The sequence below is a fragment of the Adiantum capillus-veneris genome, chromosome 5 (genome assembly GCF_014529385.1).
Source record: "Adiantum capillus-veneris isolate H3 chromosome 5, ASM1452938v2, whole genome shotgun sequence".
Lineage (NCBI taxonomy): Eukaryota > Viridiplantae > Streptophyta > Polypodiopsida > Polypodiales > Pteridaceae > Adiantum > Adiantum capillus-veneris.
The window spans coordinates 170,459,845-170,487,106 of NC_140935.1; the positions used below are offsets into that span (position 1 = coordinate 170,459,845).

Below are 27,262 nucleotides of genomic sequence, written 5' to 3' on the forward strand. Positions count from 1 at the left end.
CTGTCCAACTGCCTATCCTGTGAAGTGACACTGTAGCAGGCTACAAGTTGCCCGCCACAAGACTGGTCACCGTCTCGGTGAGCCAAAACTGAATGAAACTGCAAAAGTAACTATATGTACGATGAAAGATGAGGTAAGAGCACAGTCCTGTCACCCAAGGGAAAGGGTCGTCCCCACTGCTTTTCCAGAAGCTTCCGGATCGAGAGGAGCCATCAGATCAATAGTGTAACCATGCGGTTGTTGTCCTGTGCTTTGCATACCTTGATTTCCTGTGGTTGTAGCAGCCATCTGCTGCACAGCGGATGGGAGTACCTGCCCTGAAGTGAACTCCGGACGCCTAGTAACGCAACCATGGCGGTGTGCACCAGCAACACCGTCACAGCAAGGAACACTCTGGCTCTGCATGTGTGGCATCTGGACCTGAGACTCTTGTTGAGTGAAGTACTGGACCTGGGGTTGTGGGTAGTGTCCCATGAACTGCTGAGAGGGCTGAGAGGGACCTGCTGGGTAGTGTCCCATGAACTGCTGAGAGGGCTGAGAGGGACCTGCTAGGTAGTGTCCCATGAACTGTTGAGAGGGCTGAGAGGGACCTGCTGGCGTTGCAAAGGTAGCTGGACTCTGGACCTGTATCCCTGGCCTAGTCCATCCATATCCCACAGTAGCCTGGGTAGGCCTGTTATCATACATAAGCATTTCTTGAAATCCTTGCACCTGTGCTTTGAGGTCATCAATAATTCTCGACTTTATCTTCAATGCCTGCTGTAGTGCAAAAATGGTTGCATCTCGATCTGCGATGGCACTCTCGGCAACTCGCAGGGATCCCTCCATATCTGCGTATGTGGCGGAGTGATGCTGGTGGGTTGCAGCTAGCTGCTCCACGCCTAGCTCGATGGTGGCAATAGCAGCTCTGGAGTCCTGAAGCAACTTCTCTGAAAGCTGAAACAGAGAAGTGGAGTCGGTCCTACCTGAAGATCCCTCAGATGGATGTGATGCGGGAGGGCGCACATGTGGCACTCCCGGCGAGCTAAAAGTAGGTGCAGATGGTGGCACAACCGGCGAGCTAGAAGTAGGGACACTCGGTGTAGAAGGTGCCTCAGAGATTGTTGTTGTAGGTGCAGCGAGTGATATGTTGACCGGTGTATGAGTGAAGATGGGAGAAGAAGGAAGAGGATCCTGTAAGGGTGAAGTGACCATCCTGTCCTGAGGAGCGGCAGTAGACACTGGTGTCGGCACAGCAGAACCAGGTGTAGCAGTAGACGTATGACGCTGAAGATGTACCCTAGTCTGCTGTCTCTCAGAAACTGGCAAGGAGAGTAGAGACTTCACTGTATCCTTCATCACTTTCGCCTTGATCTTCTTTTTCTTGGTGACTGTGGGGTCTACTTGCATGCTCACGGGTTTCCTTTTCCCTTTCGAGGTTCCCTGTTCCTCATCCACTTCATTTATGTTAATAGATATGTTTATGATCCATGCCAAGAGAGGCGCCGCAAAACATCTAAAAGTTAACTACACAGACTGCACTTAGGCCCGAAATCTTTTAGCCCTAGACTGCAGAGAGCTGAAGAGAATTTGGTGGAATCCACATGGGATAGTGTGGATTAAACAGTATAGCCCGTCGCAGTGGGAGAATGTAGTGAGAATATGTGTTTGTACCTTGTCTTCTTTGGCATCCCGAGCCAGAAAGTAATACCTGAAGATTGCGAGAAGTCGTCTGTTTCGCTCATAATTTGGGTGATCCGAGCTCAATAGTGAATTGTCGCGTCCTTGGACAACAAAGAGAAAGTGCGAGTAGTAGAATTCACAGCTGGAAAGTTGGTCATACCCATGGCATGGCCAAGCCTTGTAGCTGTTAGATTGTGGCCCCGGACCTTTGGAAAGTTTTTTAGCAGTTGATGTATCAGTTCTGCTGGAATAGTATCAAGTAAATTTGCATCAGCCAATTCTGTGAGGCCCAGAGTCCGTAGCTGAGCCGTCGACAGCACCTCGCTGAGAGATGGTCGAGGTTGCTGCATATGAAAATGTAATGAAAATGCTGTGTGATTTTTTGAAGAAGCAGGCCTCTTGATTTGATGAGTGATAATTTGCTGCTTTTCTTTTTTCTGAGCCACCTTTGAGTGTTCCTCTTGATCACTGGATGCACCTAACTCAGAATTGACATCGGAATCATCAGATGCTGCTGAGTCTGCTTTGTAGCTCTCATCACTTGGGTCACTGGAGGTAAAGTCCTCTATGTCATGGCTGTTGCTGCTTGCAGATACTTCATCTGCTTCGCTCTCTGATTCTGCAACCAGAGCTTTCCTCCTCTTCAACTCTACCTTTTTCTTGCTACTTCCTTCTTGCTGTTTCTCCTGTTGCTTGCTACCCCCTGCCATGTTGAGGTCGGATGACAAACCGAGCCTCTGAGTAGTAGTGAAGTTGACAAACAGAGCCGTTGAGTAGGCAAGTGATGGAAAAGCACTCAGATACAGGCCAGGTTGGAAGAAAAGGCCAGGTTGGATTTTCTTCTGCAAAACGATTTAGGCTGGCAATGGAAAAGCACGTGATGCTTTAGTTTTGCTGCAAAACACAATTTAGGGCAGCAAATTCGAACCAGTAGGGCGAACCAGTAGGGCAAGTAGAGGGCAGGTCGAATGTGAACTTTGCGAGGGTATGGCGAGAGGGGTGCTGAGAGAGAGTAGGGGTGAGAGTGGGAGGTTAGGGGCGAGGGTTGCTGTGAGAGGGTAGGTGAGAGGGTGTGGGAGAGGGTAGGGGCGAGAGGGGAGGGTAGGGGCGAGAGGGGGTGTGGGAGAGGGTAGGGGGCGAGAGGGGAGGGTAGGGGAGGATAGGGTCGAGAGTTTAGGGTAGGGGGCGAGAGGGGAGGGTAGGGGCGAGAGGGGAGGATAGGGGCGAGAGGGGGTGTGGGAGAGGGTAGGGGGCGAGAGGGGAGGGTAGGGGAGGATAGGGTCGAGAGTTTAGGGTAGGGGGCGAGAGGGGGTGTGGGAGAGGGTAGGGGAGGATAGGGTCGAGAGTTTAGGGTAGGGGGCGAGAGGGGAGGGTAGGGGCGAGAGGGGAGGATAGGGGCGAGAGTATAGGGTAGGGGCGAGAGGGGGTGTGGGAGAGGGTAGGGGGCGAGAGGGGAGGGTAGGGGAGGATAGGGTCGAGAGTTTAGGGTAGGGGGCGAGAGGGGGTGTGGGAGAGGGTAGGGCCGAGAGGGGAGGATAGGGGCGAGAGGGCGAGAGGGGTGTGGGATAGGGTTGGGGCGAGAGGAGAGGAATTGGGCGAGGGTAGATAGTGGATAGGGCGAGGGTCTGGTATAGAGTAGGGGCGAGTGTGTTTGGGAGAGTTTAGGGGCGAGGGGGTGTGGATGTGTAGGTAGTGACGATGTGGTTGGGGTTGGGATAGGTAGGGCGCATGATCACACTCGGTACTTCGTACAAAGTGATAGCAGAAGCAAAGAGAAGGTACAAAGTGCTAATTTTTTAGCAGCTACAATTTTCGAGCAGATAAAAGGGAGGGTAATTTTGACTCATTGGGAGATTAAGGTTCCTGCAGTAAAGCCTATATTCTTCCCATAGACAGTATGGCATTGGGAGTCCCATCAAGTCAAGTCCTTGATTACACCTTGCTCATTATCCCAATTGCCATCTAAGCAGAGTCCCCACGAGTCCCCAAGCAGATTCTAGTTGTCAGACTGAACAAAGTCACGCAAGAAGCTTGACTGAAAGCAGTTCGGAAGGATCTTAATACTTAACTGCAAATAACACTGAGGATAGAAACCATTAGAGGAATTAGAAGAGTGACTGATTAGAGGAGTCGTCCAGTGAGGAGGAGTGACTCTTGCAGAAGTTCCCGATAATACCCAATTACCAAGAGGACTTAGTGGAGAAATGATATCTTAAGAGGAAAGGCGGAAACTTACAAACATAGCAAAAACTGAGACAGTAACAGAACATCTATTCTGGTGGAAAGCTCGAGGGGAGGAGAGAGATGGGCCATAGAACCTACAGATGGCGGAAAGTTGCATACCCTTTACTCAGAGGAGTAATAGCACTTGATTCTGGAGCCATTTACCAGTGGCAAAGGGACGCCTTCCAAAGTGACTAACTGGACAGCCCCTTGTGGCAAAACCTCATGTACTCTAAAGGGCCCTTGCCAAGCTGGAACCAGCTTCTTTGCTTTTTTCAAAAACTTGGCCTGATAAAGTAGCACCAGTGCTCCTTGTGTTATTTGCGGCTTCTTGAGATGGCGATCATGCCAGGCTTTACGATGAAGCTGCTCTGCTTCTAGAGCCAGTGAAGCCAAACCTCGGCTTTCCTCCAAAAGGAAAAGACGAGAGATTGCTGCCGACTCCAAATTTCCATTGGCACGAAGACTTCCCACTCGCGGGGACCCTGAGTTGAATTCGAAAGGTGCTATCGCTTCCAACCCGAACGCCAATTGAAATGGAGTGTGATTGGTTGTGGCTTTGAAAGAAGTTCGATATGCCCAAAGTGTACCGTGGATAGCTTGAGCCCAAGTTGATGGATGAAGATGACATGCTTTCCGCAGGAGTGCTATCAGAACCTTATTAGTGCTCTCTGCCTGCCCATTTGCTCTAGGGTAATAAGAACAAGATTTTCTGTGAAAAATCTTGTAGTTGGCCAGCAAGGTAGAAATTGTTTCATTCACAAAGTGACTACCCCTGTCACTTGTGATTTCCAATGGACATCCAAACCTGCACAAAATATTTTCATAGAGAAACTTGGCTACTGTAGTGCCAGTGCAGTCCGTTGTGGCAAGTACCTCTGCCCACTTTGTTGCGTAGTCGGTAGCCACCAAGAGATACTTCCTATTGCCGGGTTGGGCAGAGGGAGTAATTGGGCCTACAAAATCTATGCCCCACCTCTCAAAGGGTTGCCATGCCATAGAGACCTGCAGAGGACGGTTTGACTGTTTGCTTGGTTTAGGGCCACAACGCTGACATACATCACATACCTTTACATAGGCGATTGCATCGCGGAAAATATAGGGCCACCACAAGCCACACTGGAGAATCTTTTGTGTAGTAATATGGCCAGGGTAATGGCCACCAGTGGGACCACTATGGGCATCCTCTAAAATATACTCGACTTCGTGAGGGGAGACACACCGCCTTAGAACACCGTCTTGCCCTGATTTGTATAATTGGCCCCCAATGAGAGTGAAAGGTCTAGACTTTAGCAACAGGCGTCTCTTCTGTAGGGGAGAAGCATTCTCAGGGTAAAGGCCCCTAGAAAGCAGATGCAAAACATCGCCGTACCATTCTGGTGTGGTATCCACCTTAAAAAGACTGCTGTCCGGAAAGTCGTCAGCAACCCCTGTTGCTTCTTCACCAGTGTAAATGCGAGAAAGATGGTCGGCGAGGACATGATGTTTGCCGGGCCTGAGTACCACTTCGAAGTCGAACTCTTGAAATAAGAGTAGCCATCGCCATACTCTACCTGCAACCTGCGGCTTGTTGAGCAGATATCTGAGGGCATGGTGATCAGTAATAACTGTGAAGTGGACCCCTAATAAGTAGTGCCGAAATTTTTGCAGAGCATACACAATGGCTAAACCTTCCCTTTCTGTGGTGCTATAGTTACACTCTGCCTTGGTGAGTAGGCGACTTGCATAGTGAACAGGGTGATCCAGGTTATACTCCTTACTAGGCTGAGTCAGCACCGCACCCACAGCCAGTTGACTGGCATCTGTATGCACATGAAAGGTGAGAGACCAATCGGGAGCTACTAAGATAGGCGCTGCTGTGAGGCGTTTTTAAAGGTATGCAAAAGCTTCTGACTCTGCCTTTGACCATTGAAAGGGAACAGCAGCACTGGTTAGACGGGTCAGGGGTTGAGCCACCTGTGCATACATGCGTATAAACCTGCGATGATACCCTGTGTGGCCTACAAAGCTCTGTACCCCTTTTGGGTTGATGGGAGGTGGTAACTTTAAGATTGCCACAATCTTCTCTGGGTCAGGAGCCAACACCACATGGCCTAGAAGTGTGCCTTCAGTAACCAAAAAATGACATTTGTTAGGATTTAGCTTTAGACGCGCCTCTCTGCACCTGAGGAAGACAACAGAGAGCTGAGAGAGGTGTTCCTCTAGGTTTTCCACTGGGGTTGAACATTGAGCACCTGAGAAGGTCGAAAAATCGTCCATGAAGATGCGAAGATGATCCGTAAGCAGAGGACAAAAGATGAGATATACCGCCCTATTGAAAGAAGGTGGAGCATTTTTCAACCCAAAAGACATTCGAGTGTACATAAAAATACCCCAAGGAGTCACAAAAGCCGTTTTCAGTTGATCACCTGGATGGATGCCCAACTAATTGTATCCACTAAACCCATCCATGAAACTGTACAATACATGCCCTGCTACATCTTCGAGCACACGCTCGGTGAAAGGTGTTGGGAACCCATCTGGGATAGTTACCTTATTTAGAGCACGGTAATCGACGCACACGCGGATTTTGTTGGATTGCTTCTTCGGCGCTATCACCATGGGTGATAACCACTCAGAGTGCTCGACAGGTACTATGATCCCTGCCTCTTGCATTTTTTCTAACTCTGCCTTGACCGCCTCAGCATACTTCGGGTTGAGCTTGTAAGCTCGGCCTCTTACAGGCTTAGCCCCTTCGACCAGAGGTATAGTGTGGACACCCAATTCTGGTGGAATCCCCTCTAAATCCTTGTAGGACCAAGCGAAAACATCTTTAAAAGAGTGAATGAAAGAGACGACCTGATTGAGTAATGCGGGATGCTCCCATAACCAAGCTGCTATCAGTACGTGCTGAGGGTTGTCAGGATCTCCCAGGTTGACTTCTCTGACCGGGTCTGGGGTTGTAGCTGGAGAGGGTGCTTCTGAAGATGAGAGGTGAGCTGCCTCTTGGAGCTTCAAGACATCATGAGCAGGGGTTTGATCGATTGGAAACTCTGCATACTCTTCTTGTAGCCATCCCTGTGGGAGCTCCTCGAAGGGCAAATCTTCCGATAGAGACAACCTGACAGAGTGCTTTTGCATGGGGTCCAACTTGGGAGATGCTCTAGAAAGAGGGAAATCTTTGGCTAGTGCATGCAGAGGAGATTTCTTCCCCCTTCGGTGATGTGTGATAGGTTCCCCAAGACCGAGGGCTTCCATCGGCGGTTCATTCGACGCATGAGAATGTGGAGCTGACACACTTACTTCTTCGACTGTTGTACTATCTGCTGTAGGACTTTGGACATCGGTGTCCTCCTAAGGATTTTGAAGAGAGAGTGTAACTGGCGGCACAGGTAAATTTGGAGTAGAGACCATGTAACATGGCATTGAAGTGGTAGCTTCCAATTACTGTAGCAGGTCCTCGTCAGGCCCGTCAGGTGCGATGGGCTGCTCAGGGTCAGGGTTGGACTGTACTGTCAGTGAGCTGTGTTGGGCCACTGGATCCATCCCTCCTTCAAGCCGGATTGGTTGCATTTGGGAGCCGGGAGTGGATATCCACATGGCGTCGTTTCCCCAATCATGAAGTGCCTTAGTATGCCGTAACCAGGGTCTACCAATCAGCAACGGAAATCCTCCCTCCACCTGAGGAAGACACCACAAAATCCAAGCTAAAGGTGAAGTCTTGTACCTTCAAAGGTACCTTCTCTATTATGCCCACAGGATAGACTGTCCGTTGGTTTGCCAATGTAACAGTGAACGGAGCAGGGCGAGTAGGCTGCAGACCTAAGGCTGACATGGTAAATTCAGGCATTAGGTTGATTCCAGACCCACCATCCACTATGACGCCTGAGAACGACTTCCCTAGAATAGATACAGTAAGACGTGGACTTTTATAGTCGGTGAGGGGAGCAGCCGGATAGGAAATCAAATACGACTCTGAGGGCTGTACAGGGAGGTGCCCGCCACTAGGCCGAGCCCCCGGGTACAGAGACTGAATGACTGACAGGGTGTCACTTCTAAGTGTTACGTCGAGCCTTAGCATGTCGTATAGTGACACCTGCTGAAAAGTATTTTTCAAGATGGCTTCTGCTGTGGGCTTGGCACCTTCGAACTGGGCTCCTTTTGTGACCTTAATCTGTTCCAAGTCAGCCACTGCTTCAAAGAAGGCTCCATCAATGTCAGATAACAAGGAAGTTGGTTTGCTCTGAGCAATTTGGAAGGACTTGTCCTTTGGGTCAGGTAGACCAGAGTGAGGAAGTGGAGACTGGCGAGGTGGACCTGTGGGTAGACTGAGACCAAGAGCTGCTCTTTGTGCCCGAGTAAGGACACCAGTAGGCTCCTCCACTTGCAGAGGCTTAACCACATGAGTAGCAAGTGAAGGTTGAGGCACGGTGTTCACAGTGATCAAATTTATCTTCGGAAAGGTGAATTCGGGCTGGTTCTGAGTCGAGCCTGAAGACGTGGATGCCCTTTGCTTAGGACAATCCTTACTGTAGTGATCCTTCGAATCAGGGCAATGACGACAAGGAGGGGACCCCTCGGGTAAAGGACACTTGCTCTGATAATGCCCATATTCTCCGCATCTGTAGCAGAGTATGGGCCGATTGGAAGGACGAAACGGGGGACGAGGTGGTTGCTGCATGGAATTGGAGGCTGAGGTGTAGAAACTTTGGGGAACTGAGGGAGTACTAGCATGATAAAAACTATGGGGTGCAAAATTGTTGTGCATACCTTGCTGCATAGGGGGTGTTGTCAGCAGAGGAGGCAACTGGTTTTGATGGCCGTAGGGTGAGACCATGTTGGATACAGGTGCTAGCCCTTGTTGGAGAGAAGGACCAAGATTTTGCTGTATTTGACGCAATCCCTTGAGGTAGTAACACTCTTTATCCTCATGTCCAGATTTTTCACAGAAGTGGCAGTAAACGCAAAGGGGGCATTCCTGTGGGGGGTGCCCCGGAGAGCGGCATGAGATACACCAAACCATAGCCTTAGTCTCTTGCTGACACTTGAGCTCTTCTAACTCGCGCTTAATCTGTTCCAATGCCTCATTATGTGTAGGCTTCTCTTGTCTAAGAGAGAAGGACCTCTCCTCTTGAAGAGCTCGTTGTAGCTTTAGGGCTTCCAATTCCCTGCGTAAAGAAGTTAAAGGATCGGTAGGACTACCTTCTGAGAACACAGAGGGAGTATCTATTTGAAGAGAGTTGTTGAAGAGCTTCCTAGCTCCCTCTATTCTAGTAGCAGCTGCGATGAACTCGTCGAGAGTGGCGTCGGGTCGGAGACTCTCTCGGAGTTTTTGCTGAGAAGTTTTGGGAAGCGCCTTCTCCACCCACTTTTTAACCATAAATTCACCGGGTTGTTGGGGAAGCTTGGCCACCAATGACTTAGTTTTAGTCATAAGCTCCGCAAAAGTCTCCTCAGGCTTGAGCACCATGTTGGCCAACTCATCCAACACCTTCTCCTGGTAGTCACCCGGCCTGAAGGCTGCACAGAACTGCTGTCTTAAGGCTGCCCAAGTTGCAAAATGGTTCTCTGCAAATTGGCTGTACCATTTATCTGCTAGGCCATCCAGGGTGGATGGAAATAGTACCAAGTAAGCATCTTCTCTGTTCAGCCCACGTCCCCTACAGAGAGATACAAATCTTCTTGCATGGTCGTCAGCATCTTCTGAGGACAGCCCTTTGAAGGTAGGGAACTTGATGTTCACCTTGGCCAAAACACTAGCTAGTGGCTCCATGATTCCTTGCTGAGAGCAAGTCTGTTGCACAATAACTTGCTGTAGCAGAATAGGAGAGAGCTTTTCTGGAGAAGGTGATCGCGAAGATGGGGAACCTGATGACGAAGGAACAGGTGATGTGATATGTGGAGGTATAGGTGATGAGGTTGAAGGATTTCTACACGGCGTCAAAGGTCGTCTTCTGTGATAGTACTTCAGAGGGCTCAATAGTGGGCTTTGACGCTCAACTGACCTCCTTGTATGTGTCATGCAGTGACCTCCAATCCAACCAAGCTTTGGGTAAGAGAACCTTGAACTGGCTGAAGACTGGTCTAGACTCTACTAGACCAGACGAGTGACTAGACCAGCTGGACCAGGGACGAGGGACGAGGAGGACTAGACCAGGGTCGAGGGGTCTAGACCAGAGACGAGGCAAGTTGGACCAGGGCGAGAGGGGACCAGGCCAGCAAGGCGAGAGACTAGACCGGCTAGATTAAGCTATCAAGGGTGAAACTGGACCAGACCAACAGGCTGCACAGGCGAAGCGAAGAACCCAGCTACTCAACAGAGTGAGACTTCAGTTGAGGTCCCACCGTGATCGCCAAAATGAGAGCACCTGTAGCGCGGATAATGTGTCGTGCTCTCTACAGTGTGGGTGACCCCCAGTGCAATGTGCGTGACAATCTCACTCAACAAACAGAAACTCTCTCAACAGAATGAAATACAAGAAACAATGGATAATAACAGAGACACAGCAGTAGACCAGAACATGTGGACTCGACTAACTCAAAGGACCTTGTACAGACTCTGGAGTGGCAGCACACTCAGCTCCAGCCCAGGACTCACAGGTACAAGATGGGGTGTCGAGGCTCAAATGTGCATGGATGGTGTAGCAGTGCTCTGTGTAAGACTCTCTAGACGACTACGTGCAAGATAAGCCCCCACTCCCCCAAAACGATTACTGATATGTACAACCATAAGAGCCACCAACGGCCCATAAATGTCTAGCCAGCTAAGTCTATCTCCAAACTGAGTGGTGGTGGTGACCTGGCCACAACGTCCACTAGACCACCGTAGGTACCCTGCCACGTGTCACTCCCAGCCAAAGGGTCCGTCTAGTGTGAACCAGACCAACTGTAGCTAACTGTCCAACTGCCTATCCTGTGAAGTGACACTGTAGCAGGCTACAGCATCACGAAGGGGTTGTACCGTTAGCTCGGTAGGAGAGACCGAGAAATGAATTTTCCTGATGCATCACGTGATGGGTGATGGGAGCATCGAAAAGGGAATATTCCATTGGTTTGGTAGGAAACCCGAACTAGAAAAAGGAATACGCGTAAAGACGCAAGCACAAGAATAAAGATGGGTTCTGAGAAGCTTTTTTTAAAAAGCGGAATATTTTTAAGTATTTTCCAGGAAGAGCAGATGCTTTCCCGCGTTGCATTTGTGCCTGAGAACCGCATCCGGGGACGCCTGTAATGTGACTGTATAGCATCAATTTTCAGCGCACTCAGTTTTATTGAGTTTTGTCTATGTTCACATTTATTAAAAAAAAGTGATCGACAGCCTACTTAAAAATAAAAGCAAGGCCTCTTCTAAAAAAGACCAGCGCTACCCATCAGGCTGAATTTAATGCAAGCGATCTCTCTCTCCTCACGCCAAATGTGTGGCCATCTCCTCCCCCTCTCTAGCGCTACCTCTTGCCTCTATTCCGGCCGGCTCCGCACCTCCGCACCGGTTATTTGTCACAAATTGATGACGCGGCATGACCCATGACATTAGAAAGGCTATAAAGCTGTTCCAACTTATGGGCAAGTGCCGAGGGGCCAAAGGGACACAAAGGACTAAGTTGTGCAGAACCTGTTGACGTGGCTGGCTGTACGGACGTTGCAAATTGCACTGGCTGCACGATGGCTGCTTTTGGGGCGACTGCTTTTGAATCGAAGGCTTTTTGTGTAACTGCTTTTGGGACTCTGCTTTTTGCATCCCTTGTAGAATAAAAGGAGCCCAAGGGCATTACTCTACAGGGCATTTGGACGCAGAGTCTAAGAGCCGAGGACCTGCGGGAGTTGTACTTTGCTCAAGCATTAATATAATAAAGTAATATCCAAAGGGGCGCCAATTTTTGGGGCCAATACCTCTAGGCACGGAACTATGCCGGGCCATGTCGACCAAATTGAATTGTGATTTTGAACTTGTGAAGTATTTTCAGTGATTCTCTCGTGTGTCGTGCCAAATTTCGGACTTGGGGTGCCCAAGCATGTGATAGTGGTATCAGAGCATCAGGCGTGTGCTTTTCTGAAAGCATACCGGTCCTATCAAAGAGCAGACAGGGCACTTGGGCACTTTGGAAATTGTTATTGAAGTATCTTCGTGCCCCCACCCCGGACTTATTAGCCACTCCCACCCTTACTTCATCACGCATCGGGCGCGCTCCCGTCTTCATCGCTTTGTCTTACAAGGCATAAGCCAAAAAGAATCCCAGATTACACACGGGTTCTCGTGGAGAATCTAACAAAGGTAACACCTTTCAATGGGAAGGCAAAGAAGAGTTGAAACCCAGCGCGGGAAATGAAGAAAAGAATGAAGATTTGGGCAAATTTTTTGGTTGGAGAAGTTTGCCAAAGTGAAGTACAAGCATCAACTGCAATGTGTGAAAAGGTTGATCAAGTACTTCAGAGACCCGAGATTTGCGAAACACTTGAAGAATTACCCGATTGATGAGATTCACTTGAGATGGCGTAACGCCATTGAGTCTCCTCTCAGGATGGGGTTGAAAGCTTAAAGGATAGACGAGTGCAGAAAAGCGGAAGCTGTACTCGCAAGAAGAGCTGGAATAGAACTGTTGACTAGAAGATGAACCAGATACTGCAAAGGACACTAAAAGGGATATTGATGTACTGACAATCTGGTTGTTTGTGATAGATAACCGGAAATAGGAGCGAGGAGCTCGCATCTGTATAGATTGGGAAGCATGGAGCTGGACATTCACTCTTTTGCAACGAGGTGAGCCATCTCCTTGCCTGTTTTGCAGGTGAAATCGAGAATGAGATGGTGAGATCGAGAGCGACGGAAGCTCAAGAATGGATCTGTCGATTCAAGAGGAATTTCCCAAGGTGAAATCCATGATAATGGATGACGAATTCAGAGCAATGACAGCTCCCGAATGAACTTGACAGCGATAAGTATCATGATTTTTGAATGAAACTAATGTTTTATAAAAGATCCTGCTATTTGTAAACAGATAACAAAATTAAGAATGAGATGATGATTTTGGAGTAGTGACAGCTCCCGAATGAACCTGAAGTGGAAGAGAGCGAGGAGATACTCGTTCCGGAACAGATACTAGAAAGGAAAGAGAGAGGTTAAGTGAATAGTGGTTCTTAGTTAAGAATCATCCGGCATTGAATGCGAAATAGATGGAGGAGAAGGACCTAGCAGATACTCCTCAGATTTAGAACTTTACCTTGACGCTTTTGGTCTAGCATTGGGTATCCCAAGAGTTCCTGGAAGTCAGCAAATTGAATCTGGTGCAGGTGGGACTGCACAAGAGGGGAGTTACCCCACTCCTTTGTCACAGATTACCTGGATGGAATAAACGTTGCAAATTGCGATGGCTGTTGACGTGGTAAAACGTACGGATTTTCGTAAATTGTGCTGACAGCGTTGACGTGGCTCAGCTGTACGGATTTCCTCAAACAGCGCTGGCTGCTTTTGGGCCGATTGCTTTTGAATCGTAGGCTTTTTGTGTAACTACTTTTGGGACTCTGCTTTTTGCATCCCATTTTAAGAATAAAAGGAGCCCAAGGGCCTCACTTTGCATGGCATCTGGACGTAGAGTCTGAGAGCCGAGGACCCGCGGAGTTGTACTTTGCTCAAGCATTAATATAATAAAGAAATACCGAAAGGGGCGTCAGCTTTTGGGGCCAATAGCTCTGGGCACGGAACTACGTCTAGTCGAGTCGACCAAATTGAACTGTGATTTTAAAGTTATGACATATTTTCGGTGATTCTCTCATGTGTCGTGCCAGATTCCCGACTTGGGGTGCTGAAGCCTGTGACATTATTCCTGCCAGGTGCGGGTGCCAGCACTTCCGGCAGAGAATCTGCAAGCGATTAAGAGAAGCCGCTCGCTTTACTGCACTCGAAGCGACAGGTACCAATTGTGAATTTGTGATACAAGTTGTTTCGTGTTTTTGCTTTTGCAGATACTCCATCACGGAGAAGGAGCAAGGAGGCCTCGGCCTATGCTCGGAGATTCCAAGAACGATATTAGGAACGGTCTGTGGGGCTTCACGCTCTAGGTACAAACGGAAACCGAATTGAGAGCTCGTATCTCGAGAATTTCCCGCACGGGAAGGAATGGACCATCGAGTCTTATAATTTAGAACGGAGGGGTCACTCCGGTTCTTGTGCTTGTAAAAAGGTTCTCCCTAATAAAGATTCTCTTTAAGGGGGGTGACCAGCCGATCTTCTGGTCCCAAATACTATGTCGATCTTCTCTCTCATCTCTTTTGAGTTGAAAGTTTATTCATTTTCAGCCTGTTGATTATTCGTGTGCGCTCCCGTTTGTGACATCAAATGAGGCCTTTGAGGTTGACTTCCACGAGAATCTCGGGGAGTTGTTTGTTGTGGTCGAGGATTCTAATTTGTTGCCGGAGTCTCTTTTGTGGTATACTCGAGCTTTCCTTTCATAAGCTTGTAACCGACCGCAACATGGTCCATAAGTTCTTGCATTGTTGTACTTGATTGGAAAGACAATACTCTTGTAACGATGATGGTAGTCAAATTATATATTGCTCGCACTGGTCTTTCAAGGGAATCAACTTGAAGAAAGACACCGGAAGGTAGACGTTGATGAGGAACCTTTGATTGTAGTCTTCCATGGTCCCCGTGGGAAGCATTTTCAAGTTTCCCCATTCCGACAAAATCTTGACTTTGAACAGGGAGGTCATGTAATTGCGTGCAAAAGGAGTCTTGAAAGCTTGCTAAGTCCTTGGGAGCATGCGGTTGGGTAGCGATTGAACTCCACTGCTTAGACACTCCAAGCGGGAAATCAATAGCAACACACGAACAGAAACTTCAAAATCATTGAACTTTAGCAGAGCGAGTCGACATGGCACGGTGGAGTTTCGGGCCCAAAAGACTAGCACCCCTGTTGGTATTTCTTTATTATTGCTCACTACAAAGTACAACTCCCGAGGGTTCTCTTCTCTTAGACTCTGCATCGAGATGCGCTGCAAAGTAAGAGGCCCAAGGGCTCTTTTAAACTTATAATGGATGCCCAAAAGCAGCGCCCCAAAAAGCTTCAGTGCTAAAAGCACATTAACCCAATAGCATCTGCTCTCAAAAGCTAGCGTTGGGCTCTCCAAAAGAAGCCATCATAATTTGCGAAAATCCGTACAGCCTGCCACGTAGCACCAACAACGCAAATCGCGGTCATCGTCTGTACCAATTGCCATGTCAATGTCAGCTCGATTTACGAAAATCTTTTTCAGAGTTAAAGCTTCTGTCTTCTAGGGTTTTGCGACCCACGATCGATGCTCGTAAGTTCTTCAAGTTGGTCGGTTCAGTTTCTTTTGTCCACTCGGCCATTTCTCTTCCAGTTGGTCATATCACATCATCACTTTGTGACATCCACCATTGCATAGCATCATCTTTGAGGAATCCAGCACTTCGACAAATCTTCGATTCTTCAGTGTAGTTCTCCAAAGCATAAATGTTGTGGCAACGGCTGTGGCAGAGACGGTTGCACGGGATCTAGGTGAGATGGTTGTACGATATTCCTAAAGACTCCCCTGATTGGAACAGAACGGTGAGCAGCTTGTCCGTTGGAAGCTCTTGTACTTTTTGGTGCCGGAGGAGGTGGTACTACTTGGGGCATCAGAGGGGGCGACATGTAATTCAGAAACTCCTAGAAACTTTGTAGCATCGGGAGATTTAGCTGAGGATAGTGCGAAAGTATGTTGCGAAGCTCGTGAGGAGAAACTGCAAGTACTCTGTAGAATCCAGAAATGCCATTGTACTCCTTTTGTTCTTGAAAGGACCGGTATGCCTTTAGAAAAGCACACGATTGGAGCTCTGATACCATTGTAACGGGAGGACACCACGTGCCAACGGAAAAGAACAGATTGAACAGACTTTAGACGCTTCAAAATAATTGAACTAAAAAAGATGCATGACACACGAGACATGGAGTGGCCGAGTTCCACCCCAAGAGAGCACTTGCCCCAAACCCTAGCGCCCCTTTCGGTATTTCTTTATATTGCTTCAACTCAGTACAATGCCTGCAGGACCACTATGCAATCTCAACGTGGAAGCATGCCGGAGAATGAGCCCTGGGCGCATATTTAAAGGGCCCTTGGCCATCAAAAGTAGTTGCATGAAACGCTTTTAGTCTAAAAGCATGTGATCTCCAAAAGTTAGCGCCCCATGGGCTGTCCATACAATCTACCACGTCAACAACTATAAGCGTAAAACGTGGTGCGATTTGCGGAAGGTCCATGCAACAGCCACATCATCGGCCTTTACCCGATTTCGTGGAGGTGTCAGTGAGTTCTGCATTATTTTATTAATTTGGGTCCCATCACCGGTCATTTGTGGACAAACGCAGCTCATTGGTTTTATAGAGTACGTTCAAAGCATCGATGACCTCTATACAAACCTGCACCTATTCTTGGGCACTGACGACGTGAGTAGGAATGTCATAGCTGTTGTCCAAGCTATGCATGATCTAGGTGATAATCTTATTCTTCTTGTTTGGACAAATAACGAAGTTGAGGTCACATATTGTCAAGTTTGGATCTTTGTACTTCTTTGGTTATTTCCAACCTCTTCTTCCTAGGTTTGTAGTAGTATTCATTTCTAGTAATTTGCTTAATTAGGACTTAAGAATTTGTTCCTTTAGAAGTTGTTGTGTGGAGTCTGATTTCTAGGATTAATTCTTTGAAAAGTCTTATCCTTTTTAGTTTAAATTTGAGTACTTGTTTCAAGTTTTAGCCAAGTAAGCTGCTTCAACTAATGTTGCGTATGCCTTTTCTAAAAACATTTCTAAGTAAATAATGGTTTGTTTTATCTAATTTTGTTTTTAGTAGCAAATAAAATGATTTAGTTTTGTTTTCTTATGTCCCTTTCTTTTGTAGTTTTATGAGTGTTTTATCCCCTCTTATAATTCGTGATTTCAGACTATTCTGAACTTATGAAGGTATCTACCTTTTTCGACGACGTCATCGTAATCTCCAAGAGTGAAGCAGAGCACAGACGTCATCTATTACAGGCTTTTCAAACATTACGGAAACATAGATTGGTGGTCAACGGAAAAAAGAGAGTTTTTTTTGCTAGAGATACACTTTTTGGGGCACGTCTCTTTAGTGGACGTAAAGATGGACCCGGCCAAAGTCAAAACTATCAGAGATTGGCGAGATTTGAAGAATGTACATGAAGTTCGCAACTTTTTGGGCTCTCTTACTACAGACGGTTCATTCGAAAGTTTGACCTTTTACGAGATTTGCAGATACAATTTGAGGTTTACTCTGATGCGTGTGGATGCAGTCTGGGGCCGGTCTGGGGGCGGTCTTAATGTAGGAGGGCCATGTTGTAGCTTATGAGAGTAGAATGTTCTCGTGACCTGAGCGTGTTGCAGAGATTTACGAGAAGGAGCTATTGGCAGTCATACATGCTCTTACTCAACGGCGCCATTTTGTACTCGGAGCAGACTTTACAGTGTTCATCGATCACTAGAGTTTGAGATACTTCTTGTTGCACGAACAACTTTCGGATAAGTAGATGATATGGGTAAACATTTTGTTGCAATTTCTCTTTTAGAATGTCCACGTTACGGAAAAGAAGAACTTGGTGGCAGACGCATTGTCTTGAAAGCCACAGATATTGGCTATTTCGGTGGTACACTATCAAAATTTCGAGGATATGATTGATCAATATGCCATAGATTCAGATTCCGCAAACACCTGTGACCAGGGAGACAGTTGTAGGCTATGCTCTAAAGGAAGGCTATCTAATGCGGAAGACAATGCTATGTGTTACACAAGTATTGAGGAACAAGGTTTTGACAAAGTGCCATAATCCACCTTTTGCTGGGAGCTTGGAGGCTTTGGAAAAGTCTCAAGCACGGCATAAGAAGGCAACAGACAAGCATTGACGTGACTTGTAGCTGAAAGAAGATGATTGGGTGCTATTCAGGTTTACAAAAGCGGAAGGGTAAGGAGAGGTGTTTTCCAAAGCTAAGTATGTGCTACTATGGCCTTTCCAGATACAACAGAAGATAAATGAAGTATCCTTCAGAAGATTGCACTTGTCAAGCTCGATCTTGTGTATGAGGTTCTTCATAGGTTTATAGTTGACAGCGGCATGGTCCATGATTTCCTGCATAGTAGTTGCTTGTTTTGAAAGGCAATTATCTTGGAGTGGGAAGGAAATCCAATAGGTTAGCGCTTGCACTGATCCTCGAGGTCAAATTTTCGAAGAAAGAAATTTGGAAATATACATCCTTGTATCTTTGATTGTAATCCTCCATAATGGTAGTGGCTATCATCTTCAAGTTACCCAATTTTTCTACAAATTGCACCTCAAATGAAGATGTGAGGTAAGTCTTGCCATGTCCTTGGAGCGTGAGGATGTGTGGATAGAGAGCTCCACGATTGCATAACATTGTCCTTGAGGAATGCGGCTGCTCGAGAAGTTTTGGATTCTTCAGTATAATTTCCGAGTGAATCAATTTTGTCGAATTGTTGGAGGAACTGTAAAGCTTTCTTCTCTAGAGAAAGCAAAGAACTTGACTATAGATCCTTCTTCCTTCAAATCCTTTTGGTGGATCTTACAGGTAAGCATAAGGGTTCCAACTGTGGAATACAACAGGGCTTCACATGACTTTTGTTTGTGGTAATTGTACTACTGGCTTTGTTGTAGAAGCTGTGGGTTAAGGCTTGCCTTATGATGATTTTGCATCAAAGTAGTCCTGTCTTAGATTGGACAATGTCGTTGGCACTTGCTTTAGAGGCATGACTGCTGGTTCTTGCCCAAGGAACATCTTCACACACTTTGGATAGTATGCATAGCTATGTGGCTGCAATGAAAAAGTTTTAAGTATCCCCGAGGTGAAGATGGGGATTCATTCCTGATTTCCTGGTAGGAATGGAGGTTTCCAGTGAAGCCAGGCCTGCTGCCACTCTTGTAACTTGTTCATGTGCAGCCTGCTGACGATGAATATATGTCCCAGCTTAGCGGGTTGTACTTTTGTAATTAATGACTGAGGATTCCCATCTAATATAATGGTAATCAATATTGAAATTTACAGTTTGAGTGGATTTGTACCGTTCATGCTCTCTCTCATTCTTTTTTATTAAGCCTTTCCTTCCAAAATCCTTCTTTCCTTATTCTAAAATCTACTTGTTCCTAAAGGTGTTTTGACTCATATATTGGAAATTCTTTAAAACTTGTTAGGTACCTAGCTGCATCTCTTTGGGCAGTTGGTCATGCTGGCAAGATTATCAAAAAATTCTTATGGTTACAGTCATGTGCAGTAAATCCTCACATAAAAATCTTTGATGGTTTGCATGTTTAAGTCACTATTCTATGATATTCTGATTTGCTGTTTGTAACCTGTTAACTTCATGATTACGCATTATCTGGCTACTTAAAGGGTGGAATAGCACAACAAAGTTGTTTTGTGGTTTTGTCTCTAGTCTCATCCAGATGCAGTTGCAATATACTATACTTCTTGTTAGTAAAAATGTGTTAAGAGTTATGCCATGAGCATTTTGACTTTATGGTGTGTAAATCATCATGATGATCATGTCCCTCAACAAGGGGGTCAAGCTCTCACTTTGTGCAACTTTGGAAGCCCGATGTGAGGTTTCAAGTTGTGGAATACATTGGTATGCTTGTTATGGTTTATTTTCTCTTGGAGTACATCTTTGATGCAGGTCTGAATGTGAAATTAGTTGTACAAGGGTTTCCTAACTAGCTGCATGCTTTCTTGGGAAAGGATAACAGGAGCATGGGTTCTTGTATACTCTTGGTTATCTGCTCGTGTTATTTCATCCTCTCAGGTCCAGAAAATGTTTCAACCTCAGAGGATTTAAATTCTACACATAGGGCCTCAAAGAAATTTCAAAAGCATAGACTCTCAAAGCCAGAGTCTGCAAATTATGCTCGAACTACAAATTTTTCGAGATCAGAGATATTACGATTGCACAGAAGGTTTCAAGTAAGTTTCTCAATTCACCTGCAAGAACTGGTTGGACGAACATGAAAGAACATGCTGGATTCTCCCGTGTTGACCATCTTGTTTTAGCAGAGCATGACCAAAGGTAAAGATGAGCTCACCTTCGAAGACATTGGAAATATTGAAGAAATGAAGGCAAACCCCTTTGCCCACCGTATCTTCGAACTGTTTAGTGAAGATGGCAGTGGGCATCTTACATTTGATAAGTTTCTGAACATGATGGATGCCTTTTCTGATGATACACCATCCGAGGTGAAGCTGGTATGGGCTTTTGCCATGTGGGATTATGATGGAGACGGTGTCATTGGGACTGGTATGACTTCTTTCTCTCCCCCTTCCATTTTGTGGGCTGATAATGTGTGCGAAGCAAATTTGCTGGCTAGTAAGGCATTACAATTTGCTCCAATTAGAGACACAAATCATGGCTTAGCCATGGAGATGATATTTCAGCATTCAGATGGCCAGCCTGGCTTGGCGCTCGGATGCCCTCTCTCTCTGCCGATCTGCTCTGCTCATGCTGAATGATGGATGCATATAATCTGGCTAGTGTGTGTCCAATCATGATAGTGCGGTAATTCCCAGGGTCCCCAGATTTGAAAATAGATACAATTGTGGACAGGCTCCAAGTATGAGGGAAACCCTCACACATAGCTGTATTAAACATCAGTGCAAGAAGATTAGCCAAAAGATCCTTCGCATGTATAAATGCTAGCTCCCAAGCCATCATGATCATATGCTCTCCCAGTCTTCATCCTATCGATAGCCTTCTTTACCATCTCCGCAGTAGAGAAGGGCAAGTGCGTGGGCATGCCTCTGGTGGATCTGGCAATGATCGCTTGAGAAGTAGCATACTCACCCCATATGTCTATAGATGTAATAACTGGTGCTCAAGAGTGCTCACGAAACAATCTCCAAGCCTCACTTGAGCCCTGGCTCAAGAATAATTGATATAAATCTCTCCAACTGAGCCAGGTAAGCTCTCTTCTTTCGTCGCCCAAAAAGTAATCCGTGATTGTCTATGAGTGATGACGCTGATGAGCACCTCCCTCCATAGTTTGACTCTCGTCTCTCTACACTTCTCATCATACCAACTGTTCTGGGGCATCTTCCAAGAATGAGGTCTCTCTGAAGGGTGGCTATGTGGGAAGGCCTGTGCTGCTGCTTCATGTAGTGTCTTTGTGTCAGAACCTGTGTGAGCTCATGAAGGGAGCGCCATTGTTCCTTCACATAGAGGCGCATGTATATCTCATCAATATAGACAGAGTGTCTCTCCCTTGTAAATATATAGCAAGTGAGACTGGGTGCCTGCGATGGGACAGTTATATTGTAAGAGATCATAAGTGTAAAGGTTAGGAGAGCATGATCCACTACCATCCCAACTGGCCTAGGGCCCACCACAAAATCGTCAATACATGGAATGAACTAGGTGTAGTCATGACATAATCCACTATACTAGATCCATGAAGATGGGGGAAACAAGTAAAACTGCTCGACTCAGGGAATCTCTCGATACCATTCAAGATGGCTAAATCATGTGTACTACCCATCTCAGCAAGAAATCTGCCATCCCAGGTGCTATTGGCTACTATGTGCTACATCACGTCTTGCTCTATTTTCTCGAGCTCATGCATCAGCTAGCTGGAGAGGTTGATCAAGAAATTCTTGTGGTCAGGGCAAGACACATAGTCAGCCGGGCCAAGGTCTCTTGGCAGGTCATCACTTTACCTTGCTCTCAGGGAGGGTTGGGGATCATCGACCCAGCACGGCAGAGTAGAGCCCTCCTTGGGAAGCTCGTGGTCAGAGGACTTCTTCCAAGAGAGGAGCCCTGGAAGGAGTTGTTGCTACACTAGGGGATCCCATGGTAGAGGGTCCAGCCCGCTCTTTTGGGGACTGGCTATAGTTTGCAGTACTTTCTGAGGAGATTCAGGGCATTTAGCTGCGTGACATGAGGTGGGTGCAGAGCATGTGTCAGAATATTGTATATCTGCAGAGGGGTACACCCTTATGGAGCCGGCAGCTCCCTGTTGGATGGGGCTTTCAGGCGAGTTTAGCTAGGGCTTGCTCAGACAGAGGTTCCTGCATGTTCTTCTAGGTTCAGAGGGAGGGCCGCCTCTAGAGAGTCACTACCGAGGTACTAGAGGTGACTGAGTGCCTCTTTCAGAGGATTAGAGTTGTGGGCATCAGTGGGAGGACTTGTGTCATAGACCCCAACCCGTCAGATCTTGAGTCACGACATTGGCGGCTATGGGCTTGGGAAAGCCGCCCTTTGGTGCGAGTGCAATGGAACTCAGGGGTGTGGTTTGGCGCGAACCCTTTACTCCAACTGATCACCCGGGGATCCCTTTCTTCCAATACACAGCTCGGTTGGGTTGCCACATACTGACAGCACGGAGAGAGGCTCGTCTTGTTGCAGCAATTCACCGGCTAGAAGAGGGTCTCACGTTCGAGTTCTCGGCAGGACTTTGGGAGTGCTTGTGGGACAGCAGACAGCCGAGGCAAGTCACCATGTTCGAGTGGCTAGTTGCACATCAAGCTACTGCGGTCGGGAGTTGGTTGGTGCACAGTGACCTCTCGGCAGTATGTGGCGCCTGTGACCACCCACTTGAGACTCAACGTCAATGTCTGTGGGATTGCCCCATGGCACAACAGATTTGGCTTCAGATTCTTCGGCTGATGCCTGCACTCTCTACAACCAGCCAATACACTTGGGGTGTTGTAGCTTGGTCCACACTCTCGGGCCAAGCACTTCGTTTGGATGGCTTCAGTTAGTAGGATGATCGTGATACAGCAGGGCCCGCCTACACTCCAACCAACCACCAAGCTAGTCCCGTAGGAGTGGAGCAGAGGTAGAGAGTGGTGTTTGGAGCTCATATGCAGCCTGACACAACACATCTAATGCCATGAGATAGGTGGGTGTCCATGTCACAAAGTGATGACATGGCGTAGCCTAAAGGACGGAACCTGGCCGAGGGGCCTAGAAAAGAAGCAGAAGTTGTTACAAATTACAGGTTCCGGCCAAGTAGCCCAAAAAGGGAGAGGCCTAAAAGCCTAATCTTCCCAACTTAAAGAACTTGGCGGAGGGGTCCTAAAACTGATTAAAATAAAGCAGGACTCCAAAAATTGCGTAGAAGTGTTGACGTGGAAGGCTGTACAGACGTTCTGCAATTTGCGCTACTGACGTGGCAAGCCATACGGAATCCTGCGATTTGCTCTGGGAATATTGGAGCGCCAATTTTTGTTTCTATAGCTTTTAGAGCTCTTGCTTTTCATTGTAACTGCTTTTGGATAGCCAGGGCCTTTATAAGTGTGCCTAGGGCCTTAGTCTTGGCAAATTAGCTTCGGAGCATCGTCAGAGAAAGGACCCGGACATTGTACTTTGCAAAGCATAATAATAAAGAAATACTGAGAAGGGACGCCAGTCTTTCATGCCAGTGCATCTAGGGACGGCGGAATTCCGCCGTTCCGTGTCGACTCTCCTCTTTTCAAGTTCGGTTCGGTTGCTTGCAGTTTTCTCACGTGCGCTACTGTAGATCTTTGGCTTGGGGTGTCCAAGTCTATTACAATGGTATCAAAGCTCAGACGATTCTTCTTTTGCAAAGGATCTGATCCCTTTTTGCGCAACACACATGGATTCCGACATGAAAATGGTAGGGAGGAAATTGTTCCATCTACTTGCATGAGTGAGGAGACCAATGGAGGTTCCAGCGAGTGTCGGCCTCTTTTCAAGTAATCGGGAGCCCAAGTATGGCCCGACCTCGGCAAGATGGAATCCAAACGTCAACTGCAAGTTGACATCTGCGCCAACGAGTGCTCGAATACGCCAAGAATCCACACCATGCAAAGTTTCCGAAGAATCATCCACTTGACGAGATCGATTCAGAATGACACGCGGCCATTCACTCACCTCTCAAGTCGCCAATGAAGCAGGCATCAAAGCCGAGTGTAGATAAGCAAAAACTGTACTCGCAAGATGAGTCTGTCAATGCGATAGAGCAACAGGTCAACAAAGTAATGAAGACTTTGAACAGCTCTCGAAAGAAAAGTCGTGCAGCAGATTACCTCGGCTACCTAGGTCGGAAATCTATATTCAAGGCAAGTAGTAGATTGAAGAAGCGTGTACGCTTTGCGGATGATCCTAGTTCGTCTTCACCTTCAGATAGCTCGGAGAGTTTCTCTTCCTCCGACTCCAGTGAAGAGGACGGGAAGCACAGGAAGCGGAGAAAGACTCAAAAGAGCAAGCGGAGCAAACGAACCAAGTAGAGTAGATGTCGTAAAAGGTCCTGGAAGCATCGAAAACATTCTGACAATTCTGACAAGGATACTTTGTCCTCTGATTCAGATGAGCCAATGTTTGGAAAGAGGTGGCGACACGAGTACCGATTTTTGTGACGTCCTTTTGGGAATCCCTTGGTACCACAAGAACTATTTCGTGGTCTACTATCGGGCAAGAAAGGCCATGTTGGAGAATGAGGAGGGCAAAGCCATTATTCTTGATGTGAAATTAAAGGGTGAGTTTGTCCCACTTGTATCGGCTTCGGCTGTTTCAAAATTAATGAAATTTAGCCTTTTTGTCTACTCGATTTACTTGAATAATCGAAATGAAAGTAAGACATCAAATATGCCAGACTTCGAGAAAGAACGACAAGACTTTTTGCAAGCTCAAGCCGATTGTTTCTTTGAGGGTTCTCTTGGATAGCTACCTCCTCAACGACCTGAAGATCACACGATTGATTTGATTCGTGGCAGCACGCCTTTGAACTGACCACCTTACAAAGTAAGCAGAGCCCAGAATGAGGAAATTATGAACCAAGTGAAAGACCTTCTTGAAAACGGTCTAATTAAGCCAAGTACATCACCTTATTGTTCGCCAATGCTTCTTGTATTAAAGAAAGATGGATCTTGGAAAATGTGCATTGACTATAGAGCTCTCAACAAAATCACCATTAAGAATAGGTTTCCATTACCCAGGATCGATGATATACTGGACGGTTCTACATGCTTTAGTAGAATCGACCTGAAAAGTGGCTATCATCATATCAGGATTACTCCCGGAGATGTCTACAAGACCGCGTTAGGACGTCCTTCAGATTGTACAAGGATTTGGTGATGCCTTTTGGTCTCACAAACGCCCTTGCAACGTTCACTAGGATGATGGATATGATTTTCAAAAAGTACAGGTCATTTGTGGACACCTTTTTCGACGACATCATCATGTTCTGAAGCAAAGCACAAACATCATCTCTCATAGGTTTTTCACGCATTACGGCAACATAGATTGGTGGTTAATGAGAAGAAGTACGAGTTTTTCTTGCCAAAGATACACTTATTGGGACACATCGTCTCTTCAGAGGGTGTAAAAATGGACTATCACAAGACGGGCACCACGTGCCAACAGAAAAGAACATATTGAATAGACTTTTAGCACTTCAAATAACAACTGAACTGAAAGAGAGACGACACGTGACACGCAGTGGCAGGATTCCACCCCAGAGAGTATTGACCGCAAACCTTGGCGCCCCTTTCGGTATTTCTTTACATTGCATCAACACAGTACAAGCAGGTACTCCAGGCTCTGCACCTTCTGTAAGAAGCATGCCCGAGAATGAGCCCATGGCCTCATATTCAAAGGCCCTAGGCCCCAAAAGCAATTTTACATGAAAAGCCTTCAAACTCAAAAGCTTCTGGTCCAAAATCAATGCCCAAAAGCTGCCAGCGTAAATCACAGAATTCCATACAACTGCCACATCAGCCCTGTTAGTGCGTTTTGCGAAAATATGCCACGTCAGCATTGTGAGCGCAAAATCCGAAAACTGCCCGTACAGCTGCCACGTCATCAGTTTTTGGCGCAAGTCTTTCTTTGTGTGTGTGTGTGTGGGTCCTGCTTTATTTTAATCCTTTATGTCACTTGGGGCCCCATCGGATGGGGTCCCCATAAGTTGGTAGGACTTCTTCTTTTGTTACTTGTTCCTCTTAGGGTTTAGGTCCCTCGGCCGGCATCTGTAAGTTGGCTCCATTCTTCAGGGCTTTGACACCTCAGCAGTTTGTGACATGGACTCAATCAAAGTAGAAACTATCAAAGTTTAAAAAAACGTACATGAAGTTCACAACTGTTTTGGGCTTATGCTTATACTATAGGTGGTTCATTCAAAAGTTTGTGGAGATTGCTTCTCTCCTATACATTTTAACTCAGGAAGGAGTTCCCTTTGCTTGGGGACCATCAGAAATTGCTGCATTCAAGACTCTTAAGGGAAAATTGACAATTGGTTTTGTGTTAATTTTACCAGATTTGCAGAAACAATTTGAACTTACCGTGATGCTTGTGGATGTAGTCTTGGGGCGGTCTTTATGCAAGAGGGCCATGTTGTAGCCTATGAGGGTAGAATGTTTTTGTGACCAGAGCGGGTTGCACAGATCTACAAGGAGTTGCTAGTAGTCAAACATGCTCTTACCTAGTGGCGACATTTCCTATTCAGAGCAGATTTTACAGTGTCCACAAATTATTAGTGTGTGAGATACTTCTTGTCCCAGAAACAACTTTCAGATAATTGAATTGCCATCCCCCAAGAGTCTCAAGGAGGTCATTTCATTCATTCAAAAGGTGAAGTGCCAGTGTTCACAGATTACTAGAGTGTGAGATACTTCTTGTCCCAGAAACAACTTTTGGATAATTGAATTGCCATCCCCCAAGAGTCTCAAGGAGGTCATTTCATTCATTCAAAAGGTGAAGTGCATGTCATATGTCATTCCTTTATTCAGAGTTACTTCATACCTTGCAAAAATTGACACAATAAGTAGAGTTTGCATGGTTTGATGAGCTTGAGGAATATTTTTTTAACATTAAAGTCATTTTGTGAGAACTACCAACACTCATGCCTCCTTGTTGGGAGTACACATTCCTTGTTAACTCGAGTGTTGGAAAGGAAATAATTGGTGTTGTTTTGTTACAACAAGATCCCCACAGTACCAGGATGCAACCCATCTACTTTGTTAGTAGGGTCATGAATGCTTTCAATCAAATGAGATAGGCAAACATTTTGTCCCGGGTTCACTTTCAAATAGGCTGTGTTACGAGAAAAAAGAATTTGGTGGCAGATGGGCTGTCTTGAAAGCCTCAGATATGGGTTATTTTGGCAATACACCATCATAATTTTAAGGATATGATGGATCAGAACACCACAGATCTAGATTTCGCAAACATTTTTTGACCGGTTAGGCTATGCTTCAAAGGAAGGTTGTTTTATGCGAAAGACCATGATGTGCGTTGCACGGGGGTTGAGGAACAAGGTCGTGACAGAGTGCCATAATCCACCTTTTGCTGGGCATAGAGGTATTTAGAGCACCTTGAAGGGTGTGGAAAGTATTTCTACTACCTCAGCATCCTGTCAGCGCGTTTTACGAGCGTC

The 27,262-nt window shown here is 46.6% G+C and overlaps 1 protein-coding gene across 3 annotated transcripts in view; it reads left to right on the forward strand.

The window, feature by feature from the left end:
• The window catches only part of LOC147458546 (uncharacterized), a 77,760-nt gene that overhangs the window by 24,334 nt on the left and 26,164 nt on the right, over positions 1-27,262 (forward strand). For 2 of the 3 annotated variants that reach the window (XM_086513201.1, XM_086513200.1), the window contains exons 2-3: positions 19,628-19,841; positions 19,932-20,172. In XM_086513201.1, coding sequence (XP_086369327.1) covers positions 19,632-19,841; positions 19,932-20,172 — 451 coding nt within the window. In that variant the 5' untranslated portion in view covers positions 19,628-19,631. Of the gene's footprint in view, positions 1-19,619; positions 19,842-19,931; positions 20,173-27,262 lie in introns of all 3 variants that reach the window. The other variant, XM_086513199.1, reaches the window with a different exon arrangement.